Consider the following 24,985-nt stretch of genomic DNA (forward strand, 5'->3'; position numbering starts at 1 on the left):
TATGACTTAAACCAGCTTTTAATGAGCTTTGTTCAACTCAATTATAAGATGTTAAACAAACAATACATTCAATTAAAATAGCATTTCATTTGTTTAAAAAAAAAAAACATTCAGTAATACTACGGAAAAAGAAAAGGCATTTAGGGAAGTCAAGTTGGGTCATTTTAGGTATTGTGATTACAAAAATTCCATTTGGGCTGCAACGATTAAGATTGATCATGACTAAAATAATGATCCTTGTATTTGATGGTCATAATCGTTATCTGGCCTATACAGACTCTAAAAAACCCACAAAGATACATTTTATTACAAACTCTGCAGCATTATTAAATCAAAATGTCAAAAAAAATTATATATTACTTAAGGAACTATATTCTAGAAGCCTTCAAGCGCCATATTTCTGGTTTATAATGTATTTTAAAGTCTCGGTCTACAATAAAAATAACTTTGACTAGTCGACTAATTTAAAACATAATTGCAAACTAATAAATTAATAAATTCACATAAACCAAGCAATATTCACACGGTGCAGTTTACTGTCCTTTACTATTTGTAATGTGATTATTCAGGTTACATTAAAAACAACTAAAAAACAATCTGTAGAATTTTAGAAGCAAAAAAACCTTTTTGTCTGGCTGTTTATGTCACGTTTAAGCGCCCCCTACAGGTCGGACGACTCACTGAACTATAATGTAGTTAAGATGAATATGGTTTGAAATGTGCTAACAATTATAAAAACGTTATCAAAGATTGGCACATTTTTTAGGTTTATAATTTCACTTCCTGTTTATAATTGATGACATAACACTAGGAACCACTGGGCCTATTGTCTAATTTCACAATTTTAAAAAAAATTGACAAATAAAATTATATGAGAGCGACTTTATGTTGTTGAATTAATGTTTAGAGAGTGAAAGAAGTTGTTTCTTTGTGTAAATTCTGCATAAACTTTGAATGGAATGAGTGATCCTGGTGTGATGTCACTTCCTGTCATTTTCTACAGGTTTTCAACGTTTTCTCCACAAATACCTGCTCGACTGGTGTCAAACTATGATTTATATTTACAACAGATATAAATACACTAAATAAAGCTAAAATTGGACAATCTTAAACCTGTCGTTGACATGCGGCTTCACCATGGCGACACTGTTACTGTGTCATCTTCACTGAGCAGGTCGGGGACATCGTTCGCGTGGCTAAAGACGAGACGTTTCCCGTGGACCTGGTGCTGCTGTCGTCTGATCGAGTGGATGGCACGTGTCACATCACCACAGCCAGCCTGGACGGAGAGACCAACCTCAAGGTGCGTTCTGCGCCGTGGAAACGCACTTCACGAGCGCCTCACGAGCGATTCACGAGCGCCTCACAAACACTTTACGAGCGCCTCACAAGTACTTTACAAGCACTTTACAAGCCGTACGGTGTAGAACAGTTTTGATCTTTGTCCTGGGGTATGGTTTATATCTCGAGCGTATTTTCCGGACTATTAGTTGCACCGGACTATAAGTCGCACCAGCCAAAAAATGCATAATAGAGAAGAAAAAAAACATATATAAGTTGCACTGGAGTCTGAAATGCAGTTGCAAGTGTGAAAATAACAAATAATATCACATATAAGTCGCTCCAGAGTGTAAGTATAAGGATATAAGTATAAGTCGCACCCCGGCCAAAACTATGAAATATATGATAATTACTGGGCCCATCTTTAAAATACACATAAATAGTACAGACTTCAGCGACGATGATATATTCTGTTTTCCAATTGAAGAAGGCGGTGGCATTCCTCCGTTATAAAGGCACGATCGCCGTCCGTAGTTACCACATGAAATGAATTGTTATTTCTATATTTTGGAATTAAAACAAAACACACTGTTCTTGTAGATTTAAATACAAGGCCAAATGATCCTTTTAGGCTCCGTTCAAACCCTTTTATAAACCCTCATCAAATATAAATGCAAATTATATGTGGATAAATTGGCTCTGAAACGGTAAAGCGTTTAGCCAAAGGTCTCTGTCAGAGTAGATTCGATCACTCGAGTCATTCGGACGGGCGATATCGTTTTACTGTTGTCTAGACGACACGACCTTTAGCTCCAGCACGATTGCGGATGATGCAACGAGAGCTTTTAGCCAATCACTTTCCCTTCTCGTTTACTAAATAATCGTTATGCTGCTGCGTTCCAGACGTCGCTGCTCCGAACGCAGCTCTGTACCTCGTTCTCTTTGTTTCATTTCTATCGTCTAAATGGATAATATTATATTCATTGGTCTATTAGTGGTCCTGGTCTATGAATGGTTCTCTTCTCGTGTACATGAGTGGTCCTGGTCTATGAATGGTTCCTGGTCTATGAATGGTTCCTGGTCTATGAATGGTTCCTGGTCTATGAATGGTTCCTGGTCTATGAATCGTTCCTGGTCTATGAGAGGTTCTGAATGGTTCTCTTCTCATGTACATGAGTGGTCCTGGTCTATGGGGGGTCCTGAATGGTTCTCTTCTCATGTACATGAGTGGTCTTGGTCTATGGGGGGTCCTGAATGGTTCTCTTCTCATGTACATGAGTGGTCTTGGTCTATGGGAGGTCCTGAATGGTTCTCTTCTCATGTACATGAGTGGTCCTGGTCTATGGGAGGTCCTGAATGGTTCTTTTCTCATGTACATGAGTGGTCCTGGTCTATGAATGGTTCCTGGTCTATGAATGGTTCCTGGTCTATGAATGGTTCCTGGTCTATGAATCGTTCCTGGTCTATGAGAGGTTCTGAATGGTTCTCTTCTCATGTACATGAGTGGTCCTGGTCTATGGGGGGTCCTGAATGGTTCTCTTCTCATGTACATGAGTGGTCTTGGTCTATGGGGGGTCCTGAATGGTTCTCTTCTCATGTACATGAGTGGTCTTGGTCTATGGGAGGTCCTGAATGGTTCTCTTCTCGTGTACATGAGTGGTCCTGGTCTATGGGAGGTCCTGAATGGTTCTTTTCTCATGTACATGAGTGGTCCTGGTCTATGAATGGTTCCTGGTCTATGAATGGTTCCTGGTCTATGAATGGTTCCTGGTCTATGATAGGTTCTGAATGGTTCTTTTCTCGTGTCCTGTGTTGCAGACTCACTACTCTGTGGCAGAAACATCGGTGTGTCAGTCCGAAACGCAGCTGGAGACTCTTCAGGCCGTGGTGGAGTGTCAACAACCCGAGGCCGATCTGTACAGGTAAAGAAGGGGCGTGGCCATATGCAAACGCCACAGCAGTGGGATTGTCACCGTGGCGATGTGGCAGGCCTTTGTTCTTATCCCCGTCCATTAGCCCTGGCTCTTTCTTTCTTTAGCCCTCGCTCTTCCTCTCTTTAGCCCTGGCTCTTCCTCTCTTTAGCCCTGGCTCTTCCTCTCTTTAGCCCTGACTCTTCCTCTCTTTAGCCCTGACTCTTCCTCTCTTTAGCCCTGACTCTTCCTCTCTTTATCCCTGACTCTTCCTCTCTTTAGCCCTGACTCTTCCTCTCTTTAGCCCTCGCTCTTCCTCTTTTTAGCCCTGACTCTTCCTCTCTTTAGCCCTTGCTCTTCCTCTCTTTAGCCCTGGCTCTTCCTCTCTTTAGCCCTGGCTCTTCCTCTCTTTAGCCCTGATTCTTCCTCTCTTTAGCCATCGATCTTACTCTCTTTAGCCCTCGCTCTTCCTCTCTTTAGCCCTTGCTCTTCCTCTTTTTAGCCCTTGCTCTTCCTCTCCTTAGCCCTGGCTCTTCCTCTCTTTAGCCCTGGCTCTTCCTCTCTTTAGCCCTGATTCTTCCTCTCTTTAGCCATCGCTCTTATTCTCTTTAGCCATCGCTCTTCCTCTCTTTAGCCATCGCTCTTCCTCTCTTTACCCCTGACTGTTCCTCTCTTTAGCCCTGGCTCTTCCTCTCTTTAGCCCTGGCTCTTCCTCTCTTTAGCCCTGGCTCTTCCTCTCTTTAGCCCTGATTCTTCCTCTCTTTAGCCATCGCTCTTCCTCTCTTTAGCCCTGGCTCTTCCTCTCTTTAGCCCTGGCTCTTCCTCTCTTTAGCCCTGATTCTTCCTCTCTTTAGCCATCGCTCTTACTCTCTTTAGCCCTGACTCTTCCTCTCTTTAGCCCTGATTCTTCCTCTCTTTAGCCGTCGCTCTTACTCTCTTTAGCCCTGGGTCTTCCTCTCTTTAACCCTGACTCTTCCTCTCTTTAGCCCTCGCTCTTCCTCTCTTCCTCTCAGCTGAACACTGTCGATCGATCACAGTATTTTTAGAACACTTCCTCCTCCTTATGTTGTCCTTTTACTGTTCTACGGTTTCTTTTCAAGTACATTTGTCCTCTTTAGATAAGTTTCTATGTCTTAACTTCCTGAAAATAAATCTGATATTATTCACAAATGTTTCATCCCATTCAATCATTATTTGATTATTTCTGCATATACTGTAAATTAAACTTGTCACTCAGGGCAATGCCTTGTTTCATTTTAATATTAATTTTAATATATTGTGTTTTGCAGGTTTGTTGGTCGGGTGACGGTGACTCAGCACGGAGAGGAGATTGTCAGGTCAGTCTTTTCTACTGCCACATAATTTCTCACAACATCGTCTTCAATCTGACTTTATTTGATTTTACATATTCAACACGCCCTTTAATGACATAGTTTGTAGTTAAAGTTAACCTGAAACGGTCAGATTCTAGTCTTCTGAATAATTATAGTCTTAACATGGCCTTGTTTACATCCTGGTTCTGTATGTAACTTAAAACCTTACTTAAAATGATTGTTACCTTAATATTCAACAACACGCACTGAATTAAAGTACGGTTATTACATTTCCCTTCATCTTGTGCTGCCTTTTGATGACAATTCGATTAGAAAAGGACGTGTTTTGAAGCGTTTGCCCCTCGCGACTTTAGCCATCTTCAACTCTTCACTTTTCAATTCAAAGTGATGGATAATGTCCCAAAGCTGTACTTATGTTTCCCCTTGACTTAGACCACTGGGCCCAGAGAACCTGCTGCTGCGAGGAGCCCGGCTCAAGAACACCAAAGAGATTTACGGTAAAGTTACTGCGTGAAGTCGACAGACACGAGGCCCGTTCACCTTCATCTACGTCTGTACATGACCGGCTTGTGTTGGAACAGGTGTGGCGGTTTACACTGGGATGGAGTCAAAGATGGCCTTGAACTACAAATGCAAGTCCCAGAAGCGCTCGGCAGTGGAAAAGTAATCAGCAACAATCATTTCACCAACTTAAGACAGCAAAAGATCCTGTTTTATGTATAAAAGCTGCTAATGCTGTGCTTTATACCTCTGCAAACGCTTGTTATTGTGGTCATATTTCCATCCTCGCCTTTAAAATGTGAACTTTGGACTGAATCCTACTATCAAAACACAAATTACATGAAATCCCAATGACTGTCAGAAAAATATACTATTAAACATTATAATTTTTATAATGGATTTTTCGAATATACGCAAATCACTCAAATGTTACAAATGAACAAGTAGATTTTGCATAGTATGACTTTTATGGATGAAACATTGGACCCTGGATCATATACCATACATATCAGATATGAAATTCATGGTATATGCCCTGGATTGTGATTAGTTTGCGAGAATTCTGTGGAAATTACATTGTTATCCTGTTTTTACTATGTAGAATACAGTGAGAATGTTCAATTGTGACAGCTCTAAAATTACGCCTGAAACGAGTTAACCAATTTATCCCAATTAAGCAATTATGAAAAAAACTGAACTAATTAAGTAATCAAATAACGGATAATTTGTGGCCTTCAGGTCGATGAACTCCTTCCTGATCATCTACTTGGGCATCCTTCTGTTCGAGGCCGTCCTCAGCACCATCCTGAAGTACGCCTGGCAGTCCGAGGACGAGTGGGACGAGCCTTTCTACAACCAGAAGACGGAGCAGGAGAGGAACAGCAGCCCGGTCAGTCTGAATCCTCTATCCATCTGCCCCGGTCAGTCTGAATCCTCTATCCATCTGCCCCGGTCAGTCTGAATCCTCTATCCATCTGCCCCGGTCCCCGGTCAGTCTGAATCCTCTATCCATCTGCCCCGGTCAGTCTGAATCCCCTCTATCCATCTGCCCCGGTCAGTCAAAAGCCCTTCTATCCATCTGCCCCGGTCAGTCTGAATCCTCTATCCATCTGCCCCGGTCAGTCTGAATCCCCTCTATCCATCTGCCCCGGTCAGTCAAAAGCCCTTCTATCCATCTGCCCCGGTCAGTCTGAAGCCCCTCTATCCATCTGCCCCGGTCAGTCTGAAGCCCCTCTATCCATCTGCCCCGGTCAGTCTGAAGCCCCTCTATCCATCTGCCCCGTTCAGTCTGAAGCCCCTCTATCCATCTGCCCCGGTCAGTCTGAAGCCCCTCTATCCATCTGCCCCGTTTAGTCAGAAGCCCCTCTATCCATCTGCCCCGGTCAGTCTGAAGCCCCTCTATCCATCTGCCCCGGTCAGTCTGAAGCCCCTCTATCCATCTGCCCCGGTCAGTCTGAAGCCCCTCTATCCATCTGCCCCGGTCAGTCTGAAGCCCCTCTATCCATCTGCCCCGGTCAGTCTGAAGCCCCTCTATCCATCTGCCCCGGTCAGTCTGAAGCCCCTCTATCCATCTGCCCCGGTCAGTCTGAAGCCCCTCTATCCATCTGCCCCGGTCAGTCTGAAGCCCCCCCTATCCTCCCCCTAGGGCGCTAGAACAAGCCCATTGCTGTTGCATCGGTCAGTGAAGGCGTCTCTATCTGAATCTGTTAAATAAGCCCCAGAAGCTCCTCCTCTTCATTGACCAGGAGGCGTGTCTTCGTCTGCCGAGATGAGGACAAATTGATCAGTTTGGAAGGAGTGAGGAAAGGAGACGTTATGCTTCCTTTCACAGCTCCTTAAACGCTGCAAGGGAAAGTCTCAAGCGCCCTATGCTAAAGAGCAGAGCAATGTATCCCACAAGGCACTGCACCGACCACGAATGTTTCCAATCTGAAGAATAAACTTACAGCGCAGCAGTTCATCTAATAAATAAACTACATGCTCACGCGTTAAGTAGCCATTTATGGTAGGAAACGATTAAGAAAAAAATCGAACAATAAAACAGACGTCCATAACGACTAATGGAGTAAGACTATGTGCAGACATTCAAACGAAAATGTGAGCAAATCATTCTCAAAGTGTGAATAATGTGATCGATGGAATTTAATAATTTATTACATTTGAATCGCATTTATACATGAATTAATCCTATTGCAAGAAAGCATCATAATTATCATTTCATTATCTTCATTATCGCTAATTAAATACTTTTAGTGTTTAGTTTTTTATTTAGTTTTTGTTCTAGCTCTTAAACTGGGGAAAAACCACACATTTCTGGTGTTTTAGTTTTGTTTTGAATGTATGTGTTTGTCTGAACTTATTGAAATATATATATATATATATCTAAATAAATTTAAAAAGCACCTGTACCTGTATCTGTGCCCCGCCCCCATTCCTCTCTAGCCTGACTCCTATTGGCCGAGCTGCGTCTCTTGTGCTGCAGTGTCCCTCAAGAGTCGACAGTTCATCTCCAGCTTAGAGCGGCACAAGAGCCTAAAGTTACTTAAACTTTGCATTGATTTGGTTTTGTCAACTCTGAAGTTACTCCAAAACTCGATGGGGATACGAGATTTAAGATTTAAAACGATAATAAGTTTGATTTCTTAGTGGTTTACTACCTTATCCTGTAACAGATTTACTCCATTATTGTCCAACAGAAACATTAAGGATGTGACGACTTTCTATTCAAACGCTCTTGAACTCTCTCTCACTCTTGACGCTCAGACTCCGGTTCCTCTTCTTGCAGATCCTGAAGTTCATCTCTGACTTCCTGGCGTTCCTGGTCCTCTACAACTTCATCATCCCTATCTCGCTGTACGTGACGGTGGAGATGCAGAAGTTCCTTGGCTCGTTCTTCATCGGCTGGGACCTGGACCTGTACCACGAGGAGAGCGGCCAGAAGGCTCAGGTCAACACGTCCGACCTCAACGAGGAGCTGGGACAGGTACGACCGCACGACGGCCCGCGAGGGAGAACGTCTGAGGGTCGTGAGAAGACGGGACGCAAACCCCTCGAGATGGTGTGATCGTAGTGTCCGCTCGAGTCTTGGCTTCCGTTGTTGGGCGTGTTTGTACTTCTGATGACATAGGCCGAGATAACCAGGAAGTGATAACCAGGAAGTGTTTGTTTGTTCTTCAGTAGAAATGTTAACTCTGACCTGCAATTTTCAAGTTTCCGTCTGATTTTTCCATTTAGAAAGCGAAATAGAATTCATCTTCACAAAACTCCATTTCTAGAGCGTATAAATCAGAAGAACAACACGAGAAGACATCAACAAAACACAAATACAAACTAAATCGTGACATAGTCAAATTAAAAGTCCCATTTACCATATTTTCCGAACTATAAGTTGCACCAGCCAAAAAATGCATAATAGAGAAGAAAAAAACATATATAGGTTGCACTGGCGTATGAAATGTGGTTGCAAGTGTGAAAATAACAATTATCACATATAAGTCGCTCCTGAGTATAAGTATATAAGTATAAATCTAAGTATAAGTCGCACCCCGGCCAAAACTATGAAAAAAGGTGCGACTTATAGTCCGGAAAATACGGTAGTTCAAATTAGGGATGTCAAGATGATCAGGTTAATCAATAATCATGATTATTCAGATTCACAATATAAAAACCATCGTGACAATTTAGAGGCAAATTTAAGTATTTTTGGTAAAATATAAAGCCAAAAGAGACATAGACATGACTGTGAAGAATTTTTGTCAGTTTTTGTCACATTTAGCTTTATTTTGTTTTTCCACAGCGTTCAGTTTGGTAAATTCGCTCACAAACTTGAGGAACAGTATGTGTCAGAGCACGAGAATGAAGGAAAATGAAAGATGTCTTTGTTGTTCGGTCACAGTCTTAGTAATCGTGAACGATCGTTAAATCGTGATGTTTTTTCTCACAATAATCGTAACACAAACATTTGATATCGTAACATCCCTAGTCCAAAGTCTGTCAAATTTGTCCATTTCCAAATTAAATCTGAATAAAAAAATGTTTTGTCCAGTTCTCAATCGTCATTGCAGTTTATGTCATCCACTTCCTCTAAGGGCCTTTTCTGCTGAAGCCAAAAGTACACTCTAAAGGTATCCATCCGTCGTGTCCATGGCAGGAGTTTTAAGACCCAGATACATAGTTTTAAAATCGAGTGGTACGGCAGTGTCAACAGCAGTCTGCAGTGCATTATTAAGTTCAGTCCAATACTTTTGAGCGACCGGACAAAAACCCTGAGCTTTCCATGCAAAGTCATGGAATCAAACTAAGTAAGGCCGTTATTTTATTACTTGGTTTACGGATTTTTAAATGAAATATATTGAACAGGCGGACAAAATATAAATATAATTTAAATTTCAAAAGATTTTTTCTTCCGAGTTTTCCCAAAAAGCACCACGGGAGGAGGAGGGGGGAGACGCGGCGCGCAGGAGCGTGTAACAGTAGATTTAGCGTGTTTTACATTGGTAGGACTGACGCTTCTAAGTGTGCAACCTAGTCATGGCAAAATGCGCTGGAGAAAATGTGGTAAACAGGTTTAAAATGTATATTTGCAATATAAAGGAGTTAGCGCTGCACGCAGCAGACAGGGATACGGGCGTGAGCGTCTTCTCCCCAGGATCGCACCGAATAATTGCTTCACGCGCTCTTATCTTTTGACTTAATACCGCTTTTTATATTTCATTTAATGCTATGTTGCGTTGTCGGCGGTACTTTATAAAAAACATTGATAATAATTTATTTTATTTATAAATTAGAAATCAATCATCTAAGGGCGGCGGATCAGTAAACCAAGTAATAAAATAACCGCGGCCTAACCTGGTCTTTTAGTTAATTTAAACTTGTTTAAACATCTGCTAGTTTGACAGACACAGCTTTTTCAATCCTGTTAACGTAAGAAGGGGACGGTGTAATTAATCATGATCGTAATAACCGTTCTCATAAAAACACTGGATCATTCTCACTGCGAGTTTACTGAGTCTATTAAAGCCCAAATCCTTAAGCTCCTCTCAGAACTCACTCATTTGGAACAGCCTGAAGCGTTCGAAAGCCCAATAGCGTGAGCTTTACTTCATCCCATTTAATGCAGTTTTGTGTTCGTTCCCATGGTGATGTCGGTGTTGATGGCGTTTCTGCCGCCGTTCGTGTCTTTCCAGGTGGAGTACGTCTTCACCGACAAGACGGGCACGCTCACGGAGAACGAGATGCACTTCCGCGAGTGCTCCGTCAGCGGGACCAAGTACCGCGAAGTCAACGGCAAACTGGTGCCGGAGGGCCTGACCGACGACTTGCCCGACGGCTCCGCCCCTCGCATGGTACGGCGACTATAGTTTTGGAGGTTTAAAGGGGAGACGGCGCGTGTTTGAGTGATCCTGTCGCATCAAAGATGATGTCATCCTGCTCCTTAGCCCCGCCCACTGCACTGTACTCATTAGACTTTGGGTCGTGGAAAACGTACACAGAGTTTGGGGTTATTTTTCAGCTATAAAAATGCGTAAAAGTGAAAATCCAGCCTTACTGAAAACGACCTGAATTCAGAATATGAATCTTTGTTTGAGTATTGCCCATTTCTGTCTGGTCACAAGAGACTTTAGATTGAAATGAGAGAATTGGGTGGGGGTGGGGGAGTTCAATTCCCAGGTCAGACCAGCATCACATGACCCCTCTCTGGGTGCAGTTTGCGTTCACGTTACCGCGGGTTCTCTTAGTGGATGAATATGTCTGTTAACTCTGCGACGAGCCCCTGTCCAGAGTGACCCCGCCTAAGGCTCAAAGTCACTGGGAAGGGCTCCAGTCACCCGCGACCTCTAACGGGAACAAGTGATAGAACATGAATGAATGACATCTTTAATTTACTCAAAACAATCTCACCTCAAACACTTAGAATCTATGTCCATCAAGAACTCCATCTCAACTCATGAAATGTATTGAAACTAAGAATGATATCCTGTAATTTTGGTGTGAAACTGACCGAACGTAGAGTCTTGACTGGTTTTTCACGTATTCCCTTTGACTCCTCCTCCTCAGGCCGGTGACGAGCTGCTCTTCCTCAAAGCCGTCGCCCTGTGTCACACGGTCCAGATCAGCTACGACCAGCCCGACTGCACCGGCCCGGGGTCCGACCCGTTCTCCCACGTCAACGGCTTCTCCGCTAGCCACATGGAGTACTACGCCTCGTCCCCGGACGAGAAGGCCCTGGTGGAGGCGGCAAAGAGGTGCACTTTAGACCTGTCTCTAGTTCTGTTTGAAAGATTCATAAGTGACTGAATTGCATTGATTGAAGCTGCACTACGGAACGTTTATGTTGTGTTTAAAGAGTTACTTTAAATCAGTGCACTGTCTAATTAATTGTGATTTAAAATGTGTGTTTTAAGGTGAGACAGTACGAGGAAACATGTTACATTTAGAGACGTCAATTTTAAACGTCTTCTGTTGTTTAATAACCTAAATGTAAGAAAAAAAGTACTATAATGTTATTATTATGTCTAATTAAAGGCGCTGTACCTGAGTTTTACTGTCTTAAAACATATGACCGTCTTAAAAGCTACGGATGAGTTTTGCCATCCCGGATAAACTAACAGACATTAGCATGCTAACAGATATTAGCATGCTAACAGCGAGCTTTGGTCTCATTTTGACCCAGATGCTTTTACATTGTATCAGGTACAGCCACTTTTTACATATTTTAGACTTATAAATCTGACATGGATAGAGCCAGGTATAAATTGTGTTTTGTTGAATGCATAAAAAAAATCTGAGGATTTCTTATTCAAAATGGCTCCACAAATTAAACTTTAACATTATCAAATGTGACATATTTGAAGTTACAAGTCTGCAGTAAATCTGGATGCAAGTGGATTGATTTAAATAAAAGCTTTAGCTGCAGATTTGACAGTGTAGTTGTTTTCAGGTGTTAGATGTGCTGCATGTTGAGAGAGCAAACAAACAAAGAGAAAGATATTTTGTGTTTCATTTATTATCTTATCTTATCCTGATTAAAAACATTACATTTAACTTGTTAAAAATGAAAAACTGTCTTTTATAAAATGTTGTTGAGTGTTGTTCCGTTTGTATTTATGCTTTAGTCCTGAGCGCCACAGCCTGCTGTAAACAACAGCCTGTTTACGACTTGTTCACACTTTATGATCATTGCACAAAATGGACTTTAAAGTTCTGCTGACACTTCGGCCCCGAGCTCTTGGTTCTTTCACAAGTGGGTGATTGATGGGACCGTTATGTGTCGGTCTGGTTTTGGGACAAATGACTTAAAGGTCCTCTGTGTAGCTTCAACACGTGATATTACAGCTTTTCTCTTTCAACCCAATATCACCTCCTCACTGTTACATGTCATAACAAGTTAGGTTCTTTGTTATAGCAGGTTCTTTGTTATAGCAGGTTCTTTGTTATAGCAGGTTCTTTGTTATAGCAGGCTCTTTGTCATAACAGGTTCTTTGTTATAGGAGGTTCTTTGTTATAGCAGGTTCTTTGTTATAGCGGGTTCTTTGTTATAACGGGTTCTTTGTTATAACGGGTTCTTTGTTATAACAGGTTCTTTGTCATAGCAGGTTCTTTGTCATAGCAGATTCTTTGTTATAGCAGATTCTTTGTTATAGCAGGGTCTTTGTTATAACGGGTTCTTTGTTATATCGGGTTCTTTGTCATAACAGGTTCTTTGTTATAACGTGTTCTTTGTTATAACGGGCTCTTTGTCATAACGGGTTCTTTGTCATAGTAGGTTCTTTGTTATAACAGGTTCTTTGTTATAACGGGTTCTTTGTCATAACTGGTGCTTTGTCATAGCAGGTACTTTGTTATAACGGGTTCTTTGTCATAGCAGGTACTTTCTTATAACGGGTTCTTTGTCATAGCAGGTTCTTTGTTATAACAGGTTCTTTGTCATAACATGTTCTTTGTTGGTTCTCGTTGACAGGATCGGAGTAACTTTCACCAGTAGCAACGGAGAAACCGTGGAAATCAAAACATTTGGAAAAATAGAAAAGTAAGTTCCCCTCACCTTTTTATTTTGTATTATTCTCGATTTAACGTGATTTTATAAAGTAATTTATTTCTCCGTCTTCTGCAAATTCTGTTAATTTCCCCCAAACTAATCCTGTGCTAGAATAGTTCTTAGAATAAAAGATACTCTTAACAGTTATTTATGGCCAGTAACCTATTATTTAACTTTTTCTGGTCAGGACGAGCCGTTGTCCTGGAGATCATGATGTTTATGATGAATATGAATATAGTATGAAGATATAACACATTTTTAATACCTTTTCAAAACTCTATTTTTTAACTAGATATATATTTTGTTACATTGACACTTTTAAAAAAATATTTAGCTGCATTCAGAAAAAAAAAATGTTCTGTTGATAAATTTTGGCCTCACTTTTTTTTATTCCTTTTTTTTTTTTTTTTGATTAATTTGATATCTTTACTTTGATAGTTTTTGGATGTGCTGCAACTCGTCCACACGTAAAAACATTAAAATAAACATCTCAGTACATCGTTTTGAACAAATAATGAATAAATAAATACATTAGAATGACACAATCTTACCTCGTCCCGTTCCTTTAGCGTGAACAAAACTAGAACAATATTTGAAAAACCGTGCGTAACGACTGATTTGGACTCCTCAGGTTCAAGCTCCTTCACGTCTTGGAGTTCGACCCAAACCGGAGGAGAATGAGCGTGGTCCTGCAGACTCCGTCAGGTAAGAGCACGCTCCAGGTTCAGGGGTCGTCCGGGCGCAAGGGAAACGCCAACCGCCGGGTCTGAAGTTGTTTCTCTGCGTCTTCTTTTCAGGAGGACGGATCATGTTCACCAAGGGGGCGGAGTCGGCCATATTGCCTTTCACCAGCAGCGGCGAGATCGAGAAGACGCGGCTGCACGTGGATGAGTTTGCCCTGGTGAGACTTCAGTTTAACCGCTTAATGACCCTTTGTAAAGCTGCTCCTCACCCTCTGGAGCCTCTGTGAAGCTGCTCCTGACCGTCTGGAGTCTCTGTGAAGCTGCTCCTGACACTTTGGAGCCTTTGTGAAGCTGCTCCTGACCCTCTGGAGCCTCTGTGAAGCTGCCCCTGACACTTTGGAGCCTTTGTGCAGCTGCTCCTGACACTTTGGAGCGCTGCTCCTGACCCTCTGGAGCCTCTGTGAAGCTGCTCCTGACCCTCTGGAGCCTCTGTGAAGCTGCTCCTGACACTTTGGAGCCTCTGTGAAGCTGCTCCTGACACTTTGGAGCCTCTGTGAAGCTGCTCCTGACACTTTGGAGCCTCTGTGAAGCTGCTCCTGACCCTCTGGAGCCTCTGTGAAGCTGCTCCTGACCCTCTGGAGCCTCTGTGAAGCTGCTCCTGACACTTTGGAGCCTCTGTGAAGCTGCTCCTGACACTTTGGAGCCTCTGTGAAGCTGCTCCTGACCCTCTGGAGCCTTTTGGACTCTGAAGTAGAAAAAGCTCTGCTCAGAGGAAATCAGATTAAACATGAATGAGTGGATCTAGTTTCTGGAGGATCGTTTGATTGACACTAAAATTAGCTTTTATTGTTTTGACAATTCTCTTTGAAAAGCTGAAGGAAAATTCACTAAAAATGAGTTTGTAATAAAGTAAAATTGTCCAGGTGGAATCCAGATAAAAGTCCTATTCATTTATTTTATAGCCTTTATTTTTGAGCCTGATGCTTCCAGAATTATTAATTTATTTGGAAATAAGTGTGTTATGGTTGATTTTTAAGTATAGCAGATCAAGCAGCTAGAAAGTTTTCTTTTATAAGATGTGGACAAAATGGAATAAATCAAGAAAATGTCCAGCAAGTCCTTAAAAGAAGAAAACGTTATGGTCTTTTCTCTGGTCACCTGCTCAGAACATGTGATGTTAGAGGAAGAGAACTGTTTCATTCATCGTTCATTTACCTCTAGATTAAATAAGGTCTGGTACAGTGGCACTTCTGTTGACGAGGGAATCTGGACACTTCACTTAATAAAGAATAGTGTTGTTTTCTTCTAAATGACACATCATCAGGGTCAAAATGAAAGCCACGTTTGTCCTTCACTTAATAAAGAACCTCCTCTGCAGTGCGTGTGATACAGTAATAATATATAACGGCATTGCAATCATCCATCAGTATTATTAAATATTAAATGTTAAATTATAGTTCAAGAAATAATTATATTGTGACCTCAAATATGTAAAAGTCTTTGTCTTTTATGTAACTGATTGGACTGATGGGAGCTGCTCATCATTTTAGCATGCTTTATTTTATTTTAATCCATATTTTTGTCCTTTTTGAGAGTTTTCCTTATTTAGAAGTAGCAGAGCAAGTGCATCGTCCCATTTCAAACGTCTTTTAACCATCGTTTGGGTCTAGAATAGTCTAATTTTAGATTTGGTTTGTCGATTAATCGGTCAGAGGTGTTTTAGTCAACCAATTGGTACTTGTCGACTTTTTTTGATTTTTAAGGGACAGCAGAGGAATCATGAGTCTAATCTTTATTTATACTGCTTGTGCATGGGAAATTATGTGTAAAAGTCAATGTTTTTCAGTGACTTGTGCAGTTTTAGACGATGGGAGTTTACTGTTTTTGTAGGTCTAAGTGTTTTCTTTCATCCAAGGAGCCGTGACAGTGGTGGGAATATTCCGTTTTTGTCTCTTCCGCAGACCAGTTTTGACATAGAAACCAGACATTTGTTTCGTTGCCGGGGGCGAGCATTCACACCTGGTTTTGGCGCCATATGTTCCTGGTTTTGACGGCCTAATTAAAGGAGTTTGTGTTGCTGAAAATATCGCCGCAGGTGCAATCGAGCCAGATCAAAAGTTGCCCGTCGGTCTCGTTCAATATCGGGGGAAGATTATTATGAAATGTCATGTGTTTCTCTGGGTCTGGATCGATTTGAATTGATATGCATAAATGAATATATAAGTAGGTTTCAGTTGGAAGAGAAATACTGCAAGTCCATCAATCATATCTAAAGAGAGCTGAACAAACGCGCCTGGACTTACTTTAATTCTGTCAATACAGTTTTTAAAATGGAACTGACTATTAAATCCCACCCCATTTCCCTGAATTCAAACTTTAGTAACATCCAGATTCCTTTTGAACAACACCCCAAGCGTCTCAACTTGATCAGATTTCACACTGATTTATACAGTTTACATTAACATACTGTCTTTAGTACTGTTCGACATGTTAGTCTAGTCCAAGGGGGCGGGGCATAGAACAAACGTCAGTAATCATAAGATATATATTCTTTAAACATATGAGTTGGTGTCAAAAGCCTATTTTTTGACATTTTGACAGAATAATCCTGCTGTCTTTGTTCTAAAGAGATGTTTTGATTTGGTTTTAGATTCTGTATAGTCCAGATAACTATTACAGAAAAGAATAACTGTCCACCATTTTGACATATTTTCTTATGTTGCATATACCATATTTTCCGGAGTATAAGTCGCACTGGAGTATAAGTCGCACCAGCCAAAAATGCATAATGGAGAAGAAAAAAAACATAAGTTGCACTGGAGTATGAGATGCGGTTGAAGTGTGAAAATAACAAAAAAGATCACATAAGTTGCTTCGGAGTATAAGTATATAAGTATAAATATAAGTATAAGTCGCACCCCGACCAAAACTATGAAAAAAGGTGCAACTTATAGTCCGGAAAATACGGTATTTTTTGACATTTTGACTTAATAATTTTGCTATATTTGTTATAAAGAGGTGTTTTTGATTGGTTTTGGATTCCGCATAGTCCAAATAACAAATACAGATAACTACTATAGAAAAGAATAACCGTCCACCATTTTGACATATCTTATATATATTATATTGCATATACGGTAAAAGCATTCATGGTGATTCAATACTCTGGAGTCATTGTATTCTTTTGTCTTTATCAGTCCCTGCACCCCTCTTGTCATATTGTGTCTGCCTTATCTTCTTCTCCATATTAAAATCTGGATATGTTCCCCTTGTGTGCCGCTCACAGAAAGGCTTGCGCACCCTGGTGGTGGCCTGTCGTCACTTCAGTCCGGAGCAGTACTCGGAGGTGGACCGGCGTCTGAACGCGGCTCGTACGGCGCTGCAGCAGAGAGAGGAGAAGCTCCAAGAGGCCTTCAGCTACATCGAGAGAGACCTGCACCTGCTCGGAGCCACAGGGGTGGAGGACAAGTACGGATCGCCATAGTGATTCAGCCCATTAGAGCAGGCCTAAAATATCTTTGTTAACAGTATTCTTGTAGATGAGTCAGTTTAGTTTTCCCCCTTGAGAGTTTGTAAAAGCATAATTTTGTTTAAAGAAAAAGCCATATTCTGAGCACGTTTGGCAGTTTTTAATTCTGTTCTGAAGCTGTGCTCAAAATGTGTGCCAAAGAGTTTGTGAGAGCGCCGTCTAGGGACAAGTTTCAATACACACTTCCTCCTTTTGCAGTTTGAAAATCTGATCAATCCTCCTATCTGCCTCCTCTTCCTCCCCTATCTGCCTCCCCTATCTGCCTCCCCTATCTGCCTCCCCTATCTGCCTCCCCTATCTGCCTCCCCTATCTGCCTCCCCTATCTGCCTCCCCTATCTGCCTCCCCCGTTATCTGCCTCCCCCGTTATCTGCCTCCCCCGTTATCTGCCTCCCCCGTTATCTGCCTCCCCCGTTATCTGCCTCCCCCGTTATCTGCCTCCCCCGTTATCTGCCTCCCCCGTTATCTGCCTCCCCCGTTATCTGCCTCCCCCGTTATCTGCCTCCCCCGTTATCTGCCTCCCCCGTTATCTGCCTCCCCCGTTATCTGCCTCCCCCGTTATCTGCCTCCCCCGTTAACTGCCTCCCCCGTTAACTGCCTCCCCCGTTAACTGCCTCCCCCGTTATCTGCCTCCCCCGTTATCTCCCCACTCTGTGCTGTGTCTGCTCATCCCTCTGCCTCCTCTTCATCTCCTCACTCTGTGCCTCTCCTCTGCCTCCTCTTCATCTCCTCGCTCTGTGCCTCCTCTGTTCCTCTTCATCTCCTCGCTCTGTGCCTCCTCTGCTCCTCTTCATCTCCTCGCTCTGTGCCTCCTCTTCATCTCCTCGCTCTGTGCCTCCTCTGTTCCTCTTCATCTCTTCGCTCTGTGCCTCCTCTGCCTCCTCTTCATCTCCTCACTCTGTGCCTCTCCTCTGCCTCCTCTTCATCTCCTCGCTCTGTGCCTCCTCTGTTCCTCTTCATCTCCTCGCTCTGTGCCTCCTCTGCTCCTCTTCATCTCCTCGCTCTGTGCCTCCTCTTCATCTCCTCGCTCTGTGCCTCCTCTGTTCCTCTTCATCTCTTCACTCTGTGCCTCCTCTGTTCCTCTTCATCTCTTCGCTCTGTGCCTCCTCTGCTCCTCTTCATCTCCTCACTCTGTGCCTCCTCTGCTCCTCTTCATCTCCTCACTCTGTGCCTCCACACACACAATCAGACCATCTCCATTATGATGTTATCATCTCTCAGAATAAAAAGAATATTACTCACAGCTCACAGCCAAAGCAATATGAGATCTAAAATGAGATCCAACATGAGATCTAATTTACTTTGTCCAGACAAACTGTGGAGTGATATATAAAGGTGCCACAAGGGGACTGTTTTTAAGGGCATTAAACATATTAAAAACATATAAAACATATTAAAGGACTCTTATGCAGGACTCTTATTATTTCCCCCTCAGACTCCAAGACAAAGTGCAGGAGACGATCGAGGCGCTCCGTCTGGCCGGGATCAAAGTATGGGTGCTGACGGGGGACAAACACGAGACCGCCGTCAGTGTGAGCTTGTCCTGTGGCCACTTCCACAGAACCATGAACACGCTGGAGCTTCTGCAGCAGCGCTCCGACAACGAGTGTGCGGAGCAGCTGCGCAGGCTGGCGCGCAGGTGAGGGCGGGGCTCCACGTGTTTACGCCTACATTTATGTCTCCTGACTTTTACACAGGGCAGCTAACAGGCGAACACAGGGCAGCTAACAAGCAAACACAGGGCAGCTAACAAGCAAACACAGGGCAGCTAACAAGCGAACACAGGGCAGCTAACAAGCGAACACAGGGCAGCTAACAAACGAACACAGAGCAGATAACAGACGAACTCAGGCCAGCTAACAAACAAACAAAGGACGACTAACAAACAAACACAGGGCAACTGGATGACTAACAGACGAACACAGGGCAGCTAACAGACGAACTCAGGGCAGCTAACAGACGAACACAGGGCAGCTAACCGACGAACACAGGGCAGCTAACCGACGAACACAGGGCAGCTAACCGACGAACACAGGGCAGCTAACAGACAAACAGGGCAGCTAACAAACGAACAAAGGACGACTAACAAACAAACACTGCAGCATGAGAGCAGATTGTGCAGATTGTATTGTGTACACCTTTGCGACGTATGTTTAATGTATCATTCTGTTCGAGTGAAGCATCCTTCAGAGTCTCCTTGTCCCCTCAGGATAAAGGAGGACCATGTGATCCAGCACGGTCTGGTGGTGGACGGGGCCAGTCTGTCTCTGGCCCTGAGGGAGCACGAGAAGCTCTTCATGGAAGTGTGTAAGAACTGCTCTGCTGTGCTGTGCTGTCGCATGGCTCCTCTGCAGAAAGCCAAGGTACGATACTCAACCTCCGCGTCGCCCGAACCGTTCGGCTGCATCGTTTTTTTTAGGCACGGGACGATGCGGCGCCATCACAGTTCGATCCTCGCTATTTTTATGTAATTTTGATTTTTTCCAGCTACTTTCAGGCTTTTAGATGGGATCTGAAAACACCCCGTCCAAATAATTTTGTCCGGGGGTACGGGGGCCGACTAGGCGAAAGAACGAGTGGCTTCTGCATTCTCCGGACCACGGCTCGGCAGCCAATAAGAGTCAAGCACACAAATTCCGTCGACCTATCAGGGCGCATCATGCAAATTTTCACTTGTAAACAGTAAACTGTAATGGCGGACTATTGTCAAAAGCTTCCCGGCCCGACTTAAAGGTTGAATGGACGTTTTTTTTGGCCCAAATCTGAGTCTTATTTCCTCGTGTCGTGGACTGCCGATTAGTCCTGCCACGTATTAATCATAAAACGCACCTACTGCTCACCTGCAGCCTCGTGCGGCTCGTCCCACATTTCCGCGTGTCTAAGCGCATTGATCTATCATAATATAGTTCCCTCAGTGTACGGGGCAAAATGAAGACGAAGAAAGACAGTTCGAGCTGACTCAGAAGTAGATGGAAATCTACGGGAGACGAGAGACGCGATGCGATCCGTCGCGCTAATAAACAAACGCACGTGTGTGTTGTATAAGTCCGCACGGGGGAGTGCGCATGCGCACTTCTGCCTGCGTTCTCAAATCGCCGAAAAATCGTCCATTGCGCCTTTAATGATAATATTCCCTTTTTTTCTAAGATTTATCAATAAAATGGCCGCCCCTGCACTCAAATGCCCGTCCACATTTTAAAATACCCCGTCCAAAATACGGGAAGACGGGTCTCTAGCAAAAAGCCTGGCTACTTTTTCTCTTGATTTGCTAAATAAAACAGAACTTTTCAGAAAATTGCAACAGACGTTGATGAAGTCTCTAGGCAATTAAAGCAGATCTAAGTAACTCTGGCGATAGAGCTCCCCCTGCAGGTCCTTTGTAAAAACACATTTTTCATAATAAGACATACAAAAATATTGAACATGGCCAATTATAAAAAGACCCAGGGTTTCTCAGGAGAGTTATCTTCAGGTCGATGTTACAAGGCTGGTTTTCCGCACTAGAAACGCTCATGAAAACGCATATTTAACCATCACAGGGACAAAGAGGTTCAATCAGGTGAAAATGTGACTTAGTTCTGCTTTAAGTCAGGAGTTTGTTGTTCATTTGGGTTAATGATTGTGTCTCATAAGGAGCAGTATGTTCGATCCATATTTGAAACCTTTTCAATACAGTTTGTTGAATATAAATGTTACTTCTGATCAAAAAAGCAGTGAGAATACTAAATATAGTTGCATCTATATGTTTAGCAGCTCCTCTTCCCTCTGCCACTGATCAAAACACACACAGCTCCACTCTCCTCCGATGTTACTGCTCTTACACCTTTAATTACTGACGAGCCAAGCCAAACGCGGCCTGGGAGTCTTTAAAAGTTCTTTTTTTATTCGTTCCCGGGTCGATTTACGTCGGATAAAAAGCAACGGGAAGATAAAATCCGCCTCTGTTAGACTAAAGCGGCTGTACGTCTGCGAATGGACGGCAGGGTTAACTCTTTACTAGCCCACGGAAATGTCAACACCGAGTGCGCGGGGAATCACCAGCATCCAATGAGTCTAATCCATTTTCAGAATCTGCCTGATAGTTTGGCTGTTTACTGCGTCTATTTACTGGACATTAGGAAATATTCATAGCTAACAAATGCCTTACTTTAGTTTTGCAGTATTAAGACACTTTTAAATACTTTTGGACACTTTTAAATCTGTATTTCATTATTTTGGATATAATCTGCAGCTTAATCATTAGATATTTTGGTGAGTGTTTACAGCACAAGAGAAATCTGATCTGCTGTCAGAGAATCAATCGATTGTTTTATATTTTGAATCACTTTTTCTAAATTTTCTGTTTCATTTTTGTCTTTGCCTCATTAATTTACCCCTTTTTTTGCATCCTTTTCCTTGTCCGAACGATCAAAGAAATCCAACCATTTACGTGACATTTCAATACTCGGAGAGTTCCAGAAATCGGACAACGATCAGATTTTTGGCGTACACTCTCCACGACTGTCCACGCGCACGTCGGTTTAACTCGTGTGTCGACTTTCAGGTGGTGCGTCTCATCAAAACGTCCCCGGAGAAACCCATAACGTTAGCGGTCGGTGACGGGGCCAACGATGTCAGTATGATCCAAGAGGCCCACGTCGGCATCGGTGAGTCAATCCGGCGGCGTGCGCGTGGTGATCGGAGTGCCGCACGTGACCGTTTCTTTGTTTAACCACTACCTAATACGAAATGCATCAAAATCAAAATGTGACAAAGGTTATGCACTGACACTTTTCAAACAAAACTGTAGCACCGGCAATAAAGGAGTTTGTAAAATATACCAAACAAATACTCAGCAATATTTGGATACAGCAGAATTTTGAGACTGTGGACCCAAATGTAGTGTCAGTATATATCAAGATTTTGCTCCGTTTGTTTACGTTTATCAGTGTGTCATACAGTTGCGTCTGTTCAATGCATTTTAAACGTTACACACACACTCGTTTTAATGCAAACGCAGATGTGAGTGACGGATGCACGTGTGGTGGTGTAAATGCTCATATTTACGCCACGTGTCCACGATCTAACACGTGGAAAAAAGTGAGAGAAAAAGAAAAGAAAACAATTGCCGGAGCGCACATTTTTCACGGACTGCTTATGAGTACCGCCATTTTAGGACTTTAAGCCGCTACTTTTTCCCCGACACTCTGAATCATGCGGCCCATACGGCAGTGCGGCCACCAGGGGGCGCTCTAGCAGGAAGCGCAAGCGTTAAACACACTGTAGAAGATGTCGTCTGTGGAAGCGCTGCTCAGGGGACTTTTCAGACCTGTTCTCTGTATGATAAGCTTCAAAATGCATATTCACATTTTACGGTAACTCAGTACTGTACTACTACTTCTTCTACTTCTTCTACTTCTTCTTCTACTTCTACTTCTACTTCTTCTACTTCTACCTCTTCTTCTACTACTTCTACTTCTTCTTCTACTAGTACTTCTTCTACTTCTTCTTCTACTACTACTACTACTACTACTACTACTACTACTACTACTACTACTACTACTACTACTACTACTACTACTACTACTACTACTACTACTAGTACTTCTACTACTAGTACTTCTACTACTACTACTACTTCTACGACTACGACTACGACTACGACTACTACTACTACTACTACTACTACTACTACTACTACTACTACTACTACTACTACTACTACTACTACTACTACTACTACTACTACTACTACTACTACTACTACTACTACTACTACTACTACTACTACTACTACTACTACTATTACTACTACTACTACTACTACTACTACAAGTTGTTTTCTAGTGTCATGAGCGGTGTTTCATGTCTGTTGTAGGCATCATGGGTAAAGAGGGGCGTCAGGCCGTGAGGAACAGCGACTATGCAATTGCCAGGTTTAGATTCCTGTCTAAACTGCTGCTGGTGCACGGCCACTTCTACTACATTCGCATAGCAACTCTTGTACAGTACTTTTTCTACAAGGTAAGAACACGCGCTGAATATACGCCGTTTCAAATAATATGTACGTAATATGTATACGTCAGATTTAATGTTCCTTTCTCTGTGTCTTTTGTAGAATGTGTGTTTTATCACTCCCCAGTTTTTATACCAGTTCTTCTGTCTGTTTTCACAACAAGTAAGTGTCCTTCATTTATGTGTCTTTACGTGTCATTAAGACGGAATAAAGATGTAGACAGCACTATTTAACAAAGACTAAAGTGTTTTTGTACGTATTATTTTGGCCCCTAACACTTTATTTACTAGATACCGTATTTTTCGTACTATGAGTTGCACAATTTTTCATAGTTTTGGCCAGGGTGCGACTTATACTTATATTTATACTTATACTCCGGGGCGACTTATATGTGATATTATTTGTTATTTTCACACTTGCAACCGCATTTCATACTCCAGTGCGACTTATATATGTTTTTTTTTCCATCTCCATTATGCATTTTTTGGCTGGTACGACTTATACTCCGGAAAATACGGTACTTAAATTGAGGATGACCAACTTTAGTTGAGGTAATCCATTAATTATCTAGACATGACTATGAAACCATTTTAAAAAAACGTTATCTAACATAGAAAATATGCTTTATGCTGTCAATGTTTATCAGAAATATATTTGAGAAAGACGAGATTTAAGATTAAAAATGGTTTAAAACTCAAATATTCTGTGTTTTTGTTAAAAGATGATTGACCTCACAAGCAGCCGTTTGATTGGACGCACCAAACTATGTCACGATATCGAATGTTGTGAGGAAAAACATCACGATTTAACGAACGATTATTGAGACTGTGACCAAACAACAGTGACATCTTTAAATTTCCTTTTCTCCCGTTGTGACTGTTGCTCAAATTTATGGACTTTTAACCTCAAAGAAAGACGAAATGATGTTAAATATGACAAAAACATCCAGACAAAAGGAAGTTATTTACATTTAAGTCTGAATATTGAACTAAAAATACTTAATTTGGCTTCTAAAATTGTCACGATTATTATGTTTTTGGGTTCTTATTGAGACATATAATCACGACTAGCGATTAACCGAATAATCTTAACATCCATACTCCAAACTATTCATTCAAAATGATATAAAATGACTCGGAATCAGAGCCTAATGAAAACGCCGCCTTCTTCAGAATCGTAAAATTACTTCTGCTGATTATTAAACGAGAAAAAACAACAGCGAAATGGAAATCCAGAAGCAAATAAAAACACAATTACAGTGAAGGCTCAGGAAATACGTCTGCCGTGTCTCCATCTTCCATTGTTTTTGGCGTGTCGGATGTTGCGTGTGAGCCGGCGTCTCCCTCTGTGCCCCGCAGACCCTGTACGACAGCGTGTACCTGACACTCTACAACATCTGCTTCACGTCTTTGCCCATCCTGGTGTACAGCCTTTTTGAGCAGCTGGTGCATCCACACGTCCTGCAGAGCAAACCAGCCCTCTACAGGTCAGACTCCGCATTACACGCTCTTATATTGCCGCCAAAATAACCCTGACGCCGGGTTTTGGACCTCCTCACGCTGCACGAGGCGCAGGGATGTCACCGCATCAGATTTTAGTGCTAAAATGTCATGATTTAAAGCAGCGCTGCGTAAGATTCATGGTAGTTCCTCCACCAGAATAGTTACAAGTCAGGCATTCAGTCTTAACAACAGCCAAAACACCTGTTACTAAGT

At 42.4% G+C, this 24,985-nt stretch overlaps 1 protein-coding gene across 2 annotated transcripts in view; it reads left to right on the top strand.

The window, feature by feature from the left end:
* atp11b (ATPase phospholipid transporting 11B) overlaps positions 1-24,985 on the top strand; it is a 70,001-nt gene that overhangs the window by 22,011 nt on the left and 23,005 nt on the right. For both annotated transcript variants that reach the window (XM_072438316.1, XM_072438315.1), the window contains exons 6-24: positions 1,175-1,303; positions 3,100-3,203; positions 4,481-4,528; positions 4,958-5,022; positions 5,107-5,188; positions 5,765-5,915; positions 7,812-8,009; positions 10,213-10,371; positions 11,084-11,271; positions 12,987-13,055; positions 13,696-13,769; positions 13,862-13,965; positions 17,034-17,215; positions 18,711-18,914; positions 19,485-19,638; positions 21,819-21,921; positions 23,133-23,278; positions 23,373-23,432; positions 24,629-24,756. In XM_072438316.1, coding sequence (XP_072294417.1) covers positions 1,175-1,303; positions 3,100-3,203; positions 4,481-4,528; positions 4,958-5,022; positions 5,107-5,188; positions 5,765-5,915; positions 7,812-8,009; positions 10,213-10,371; positions 11,084-11,271; positions 12,987-13,055; positions 13,696-13,769; positions 13,862-13,965; positions 17,034-17,215; positions 18,711-18,914; positions 19,485-19,638; positions 21,819-21,921; positions 23,133-23,278; positions 23,373-23,432; positions 24,629-24,756 — 2,348 coding nt within the window. The remainder of the gene's footprint in view (positions 1-1,174; positions 1,304-3,099; positions 3,204-4,480; positions 4,529-4,957; positions 5,023-5,106; positions 5,189-5,764; positions 5,916-7,811; positions 8,010-10,212; positions 10,372-11,083; positions 11,272-12,986; positions 13,056-13,695; positions 13,770-13,861; positions 13,966-17,033; positions 17,216-18,710; positions 18,915-19,484; positions 19,639-21,818; positions 21,922-23,132; positions 23,279-23,372; positions 23,433-24,628; positions 24,757-24,985) is intronic.

Source organism: Eucyclogobius newberryi, unplaced genomic scaffold (assembly GCF_026437365.1).
Source record: "Eucyclogobius newberryi isolate DKJ021-1_F unplaced genomic scaffold, fEucNew1.0.hap1 SCAF_9, whole genome shotgun sequence".
In the NCBI taxonomy this organism is placed as follows: Eukaryota; Metazoa; Chordata; class Actinopteri; order Gobiiformes; family Gobiidae; genus Eucyclogobius; species Eucyclogobius newberryi.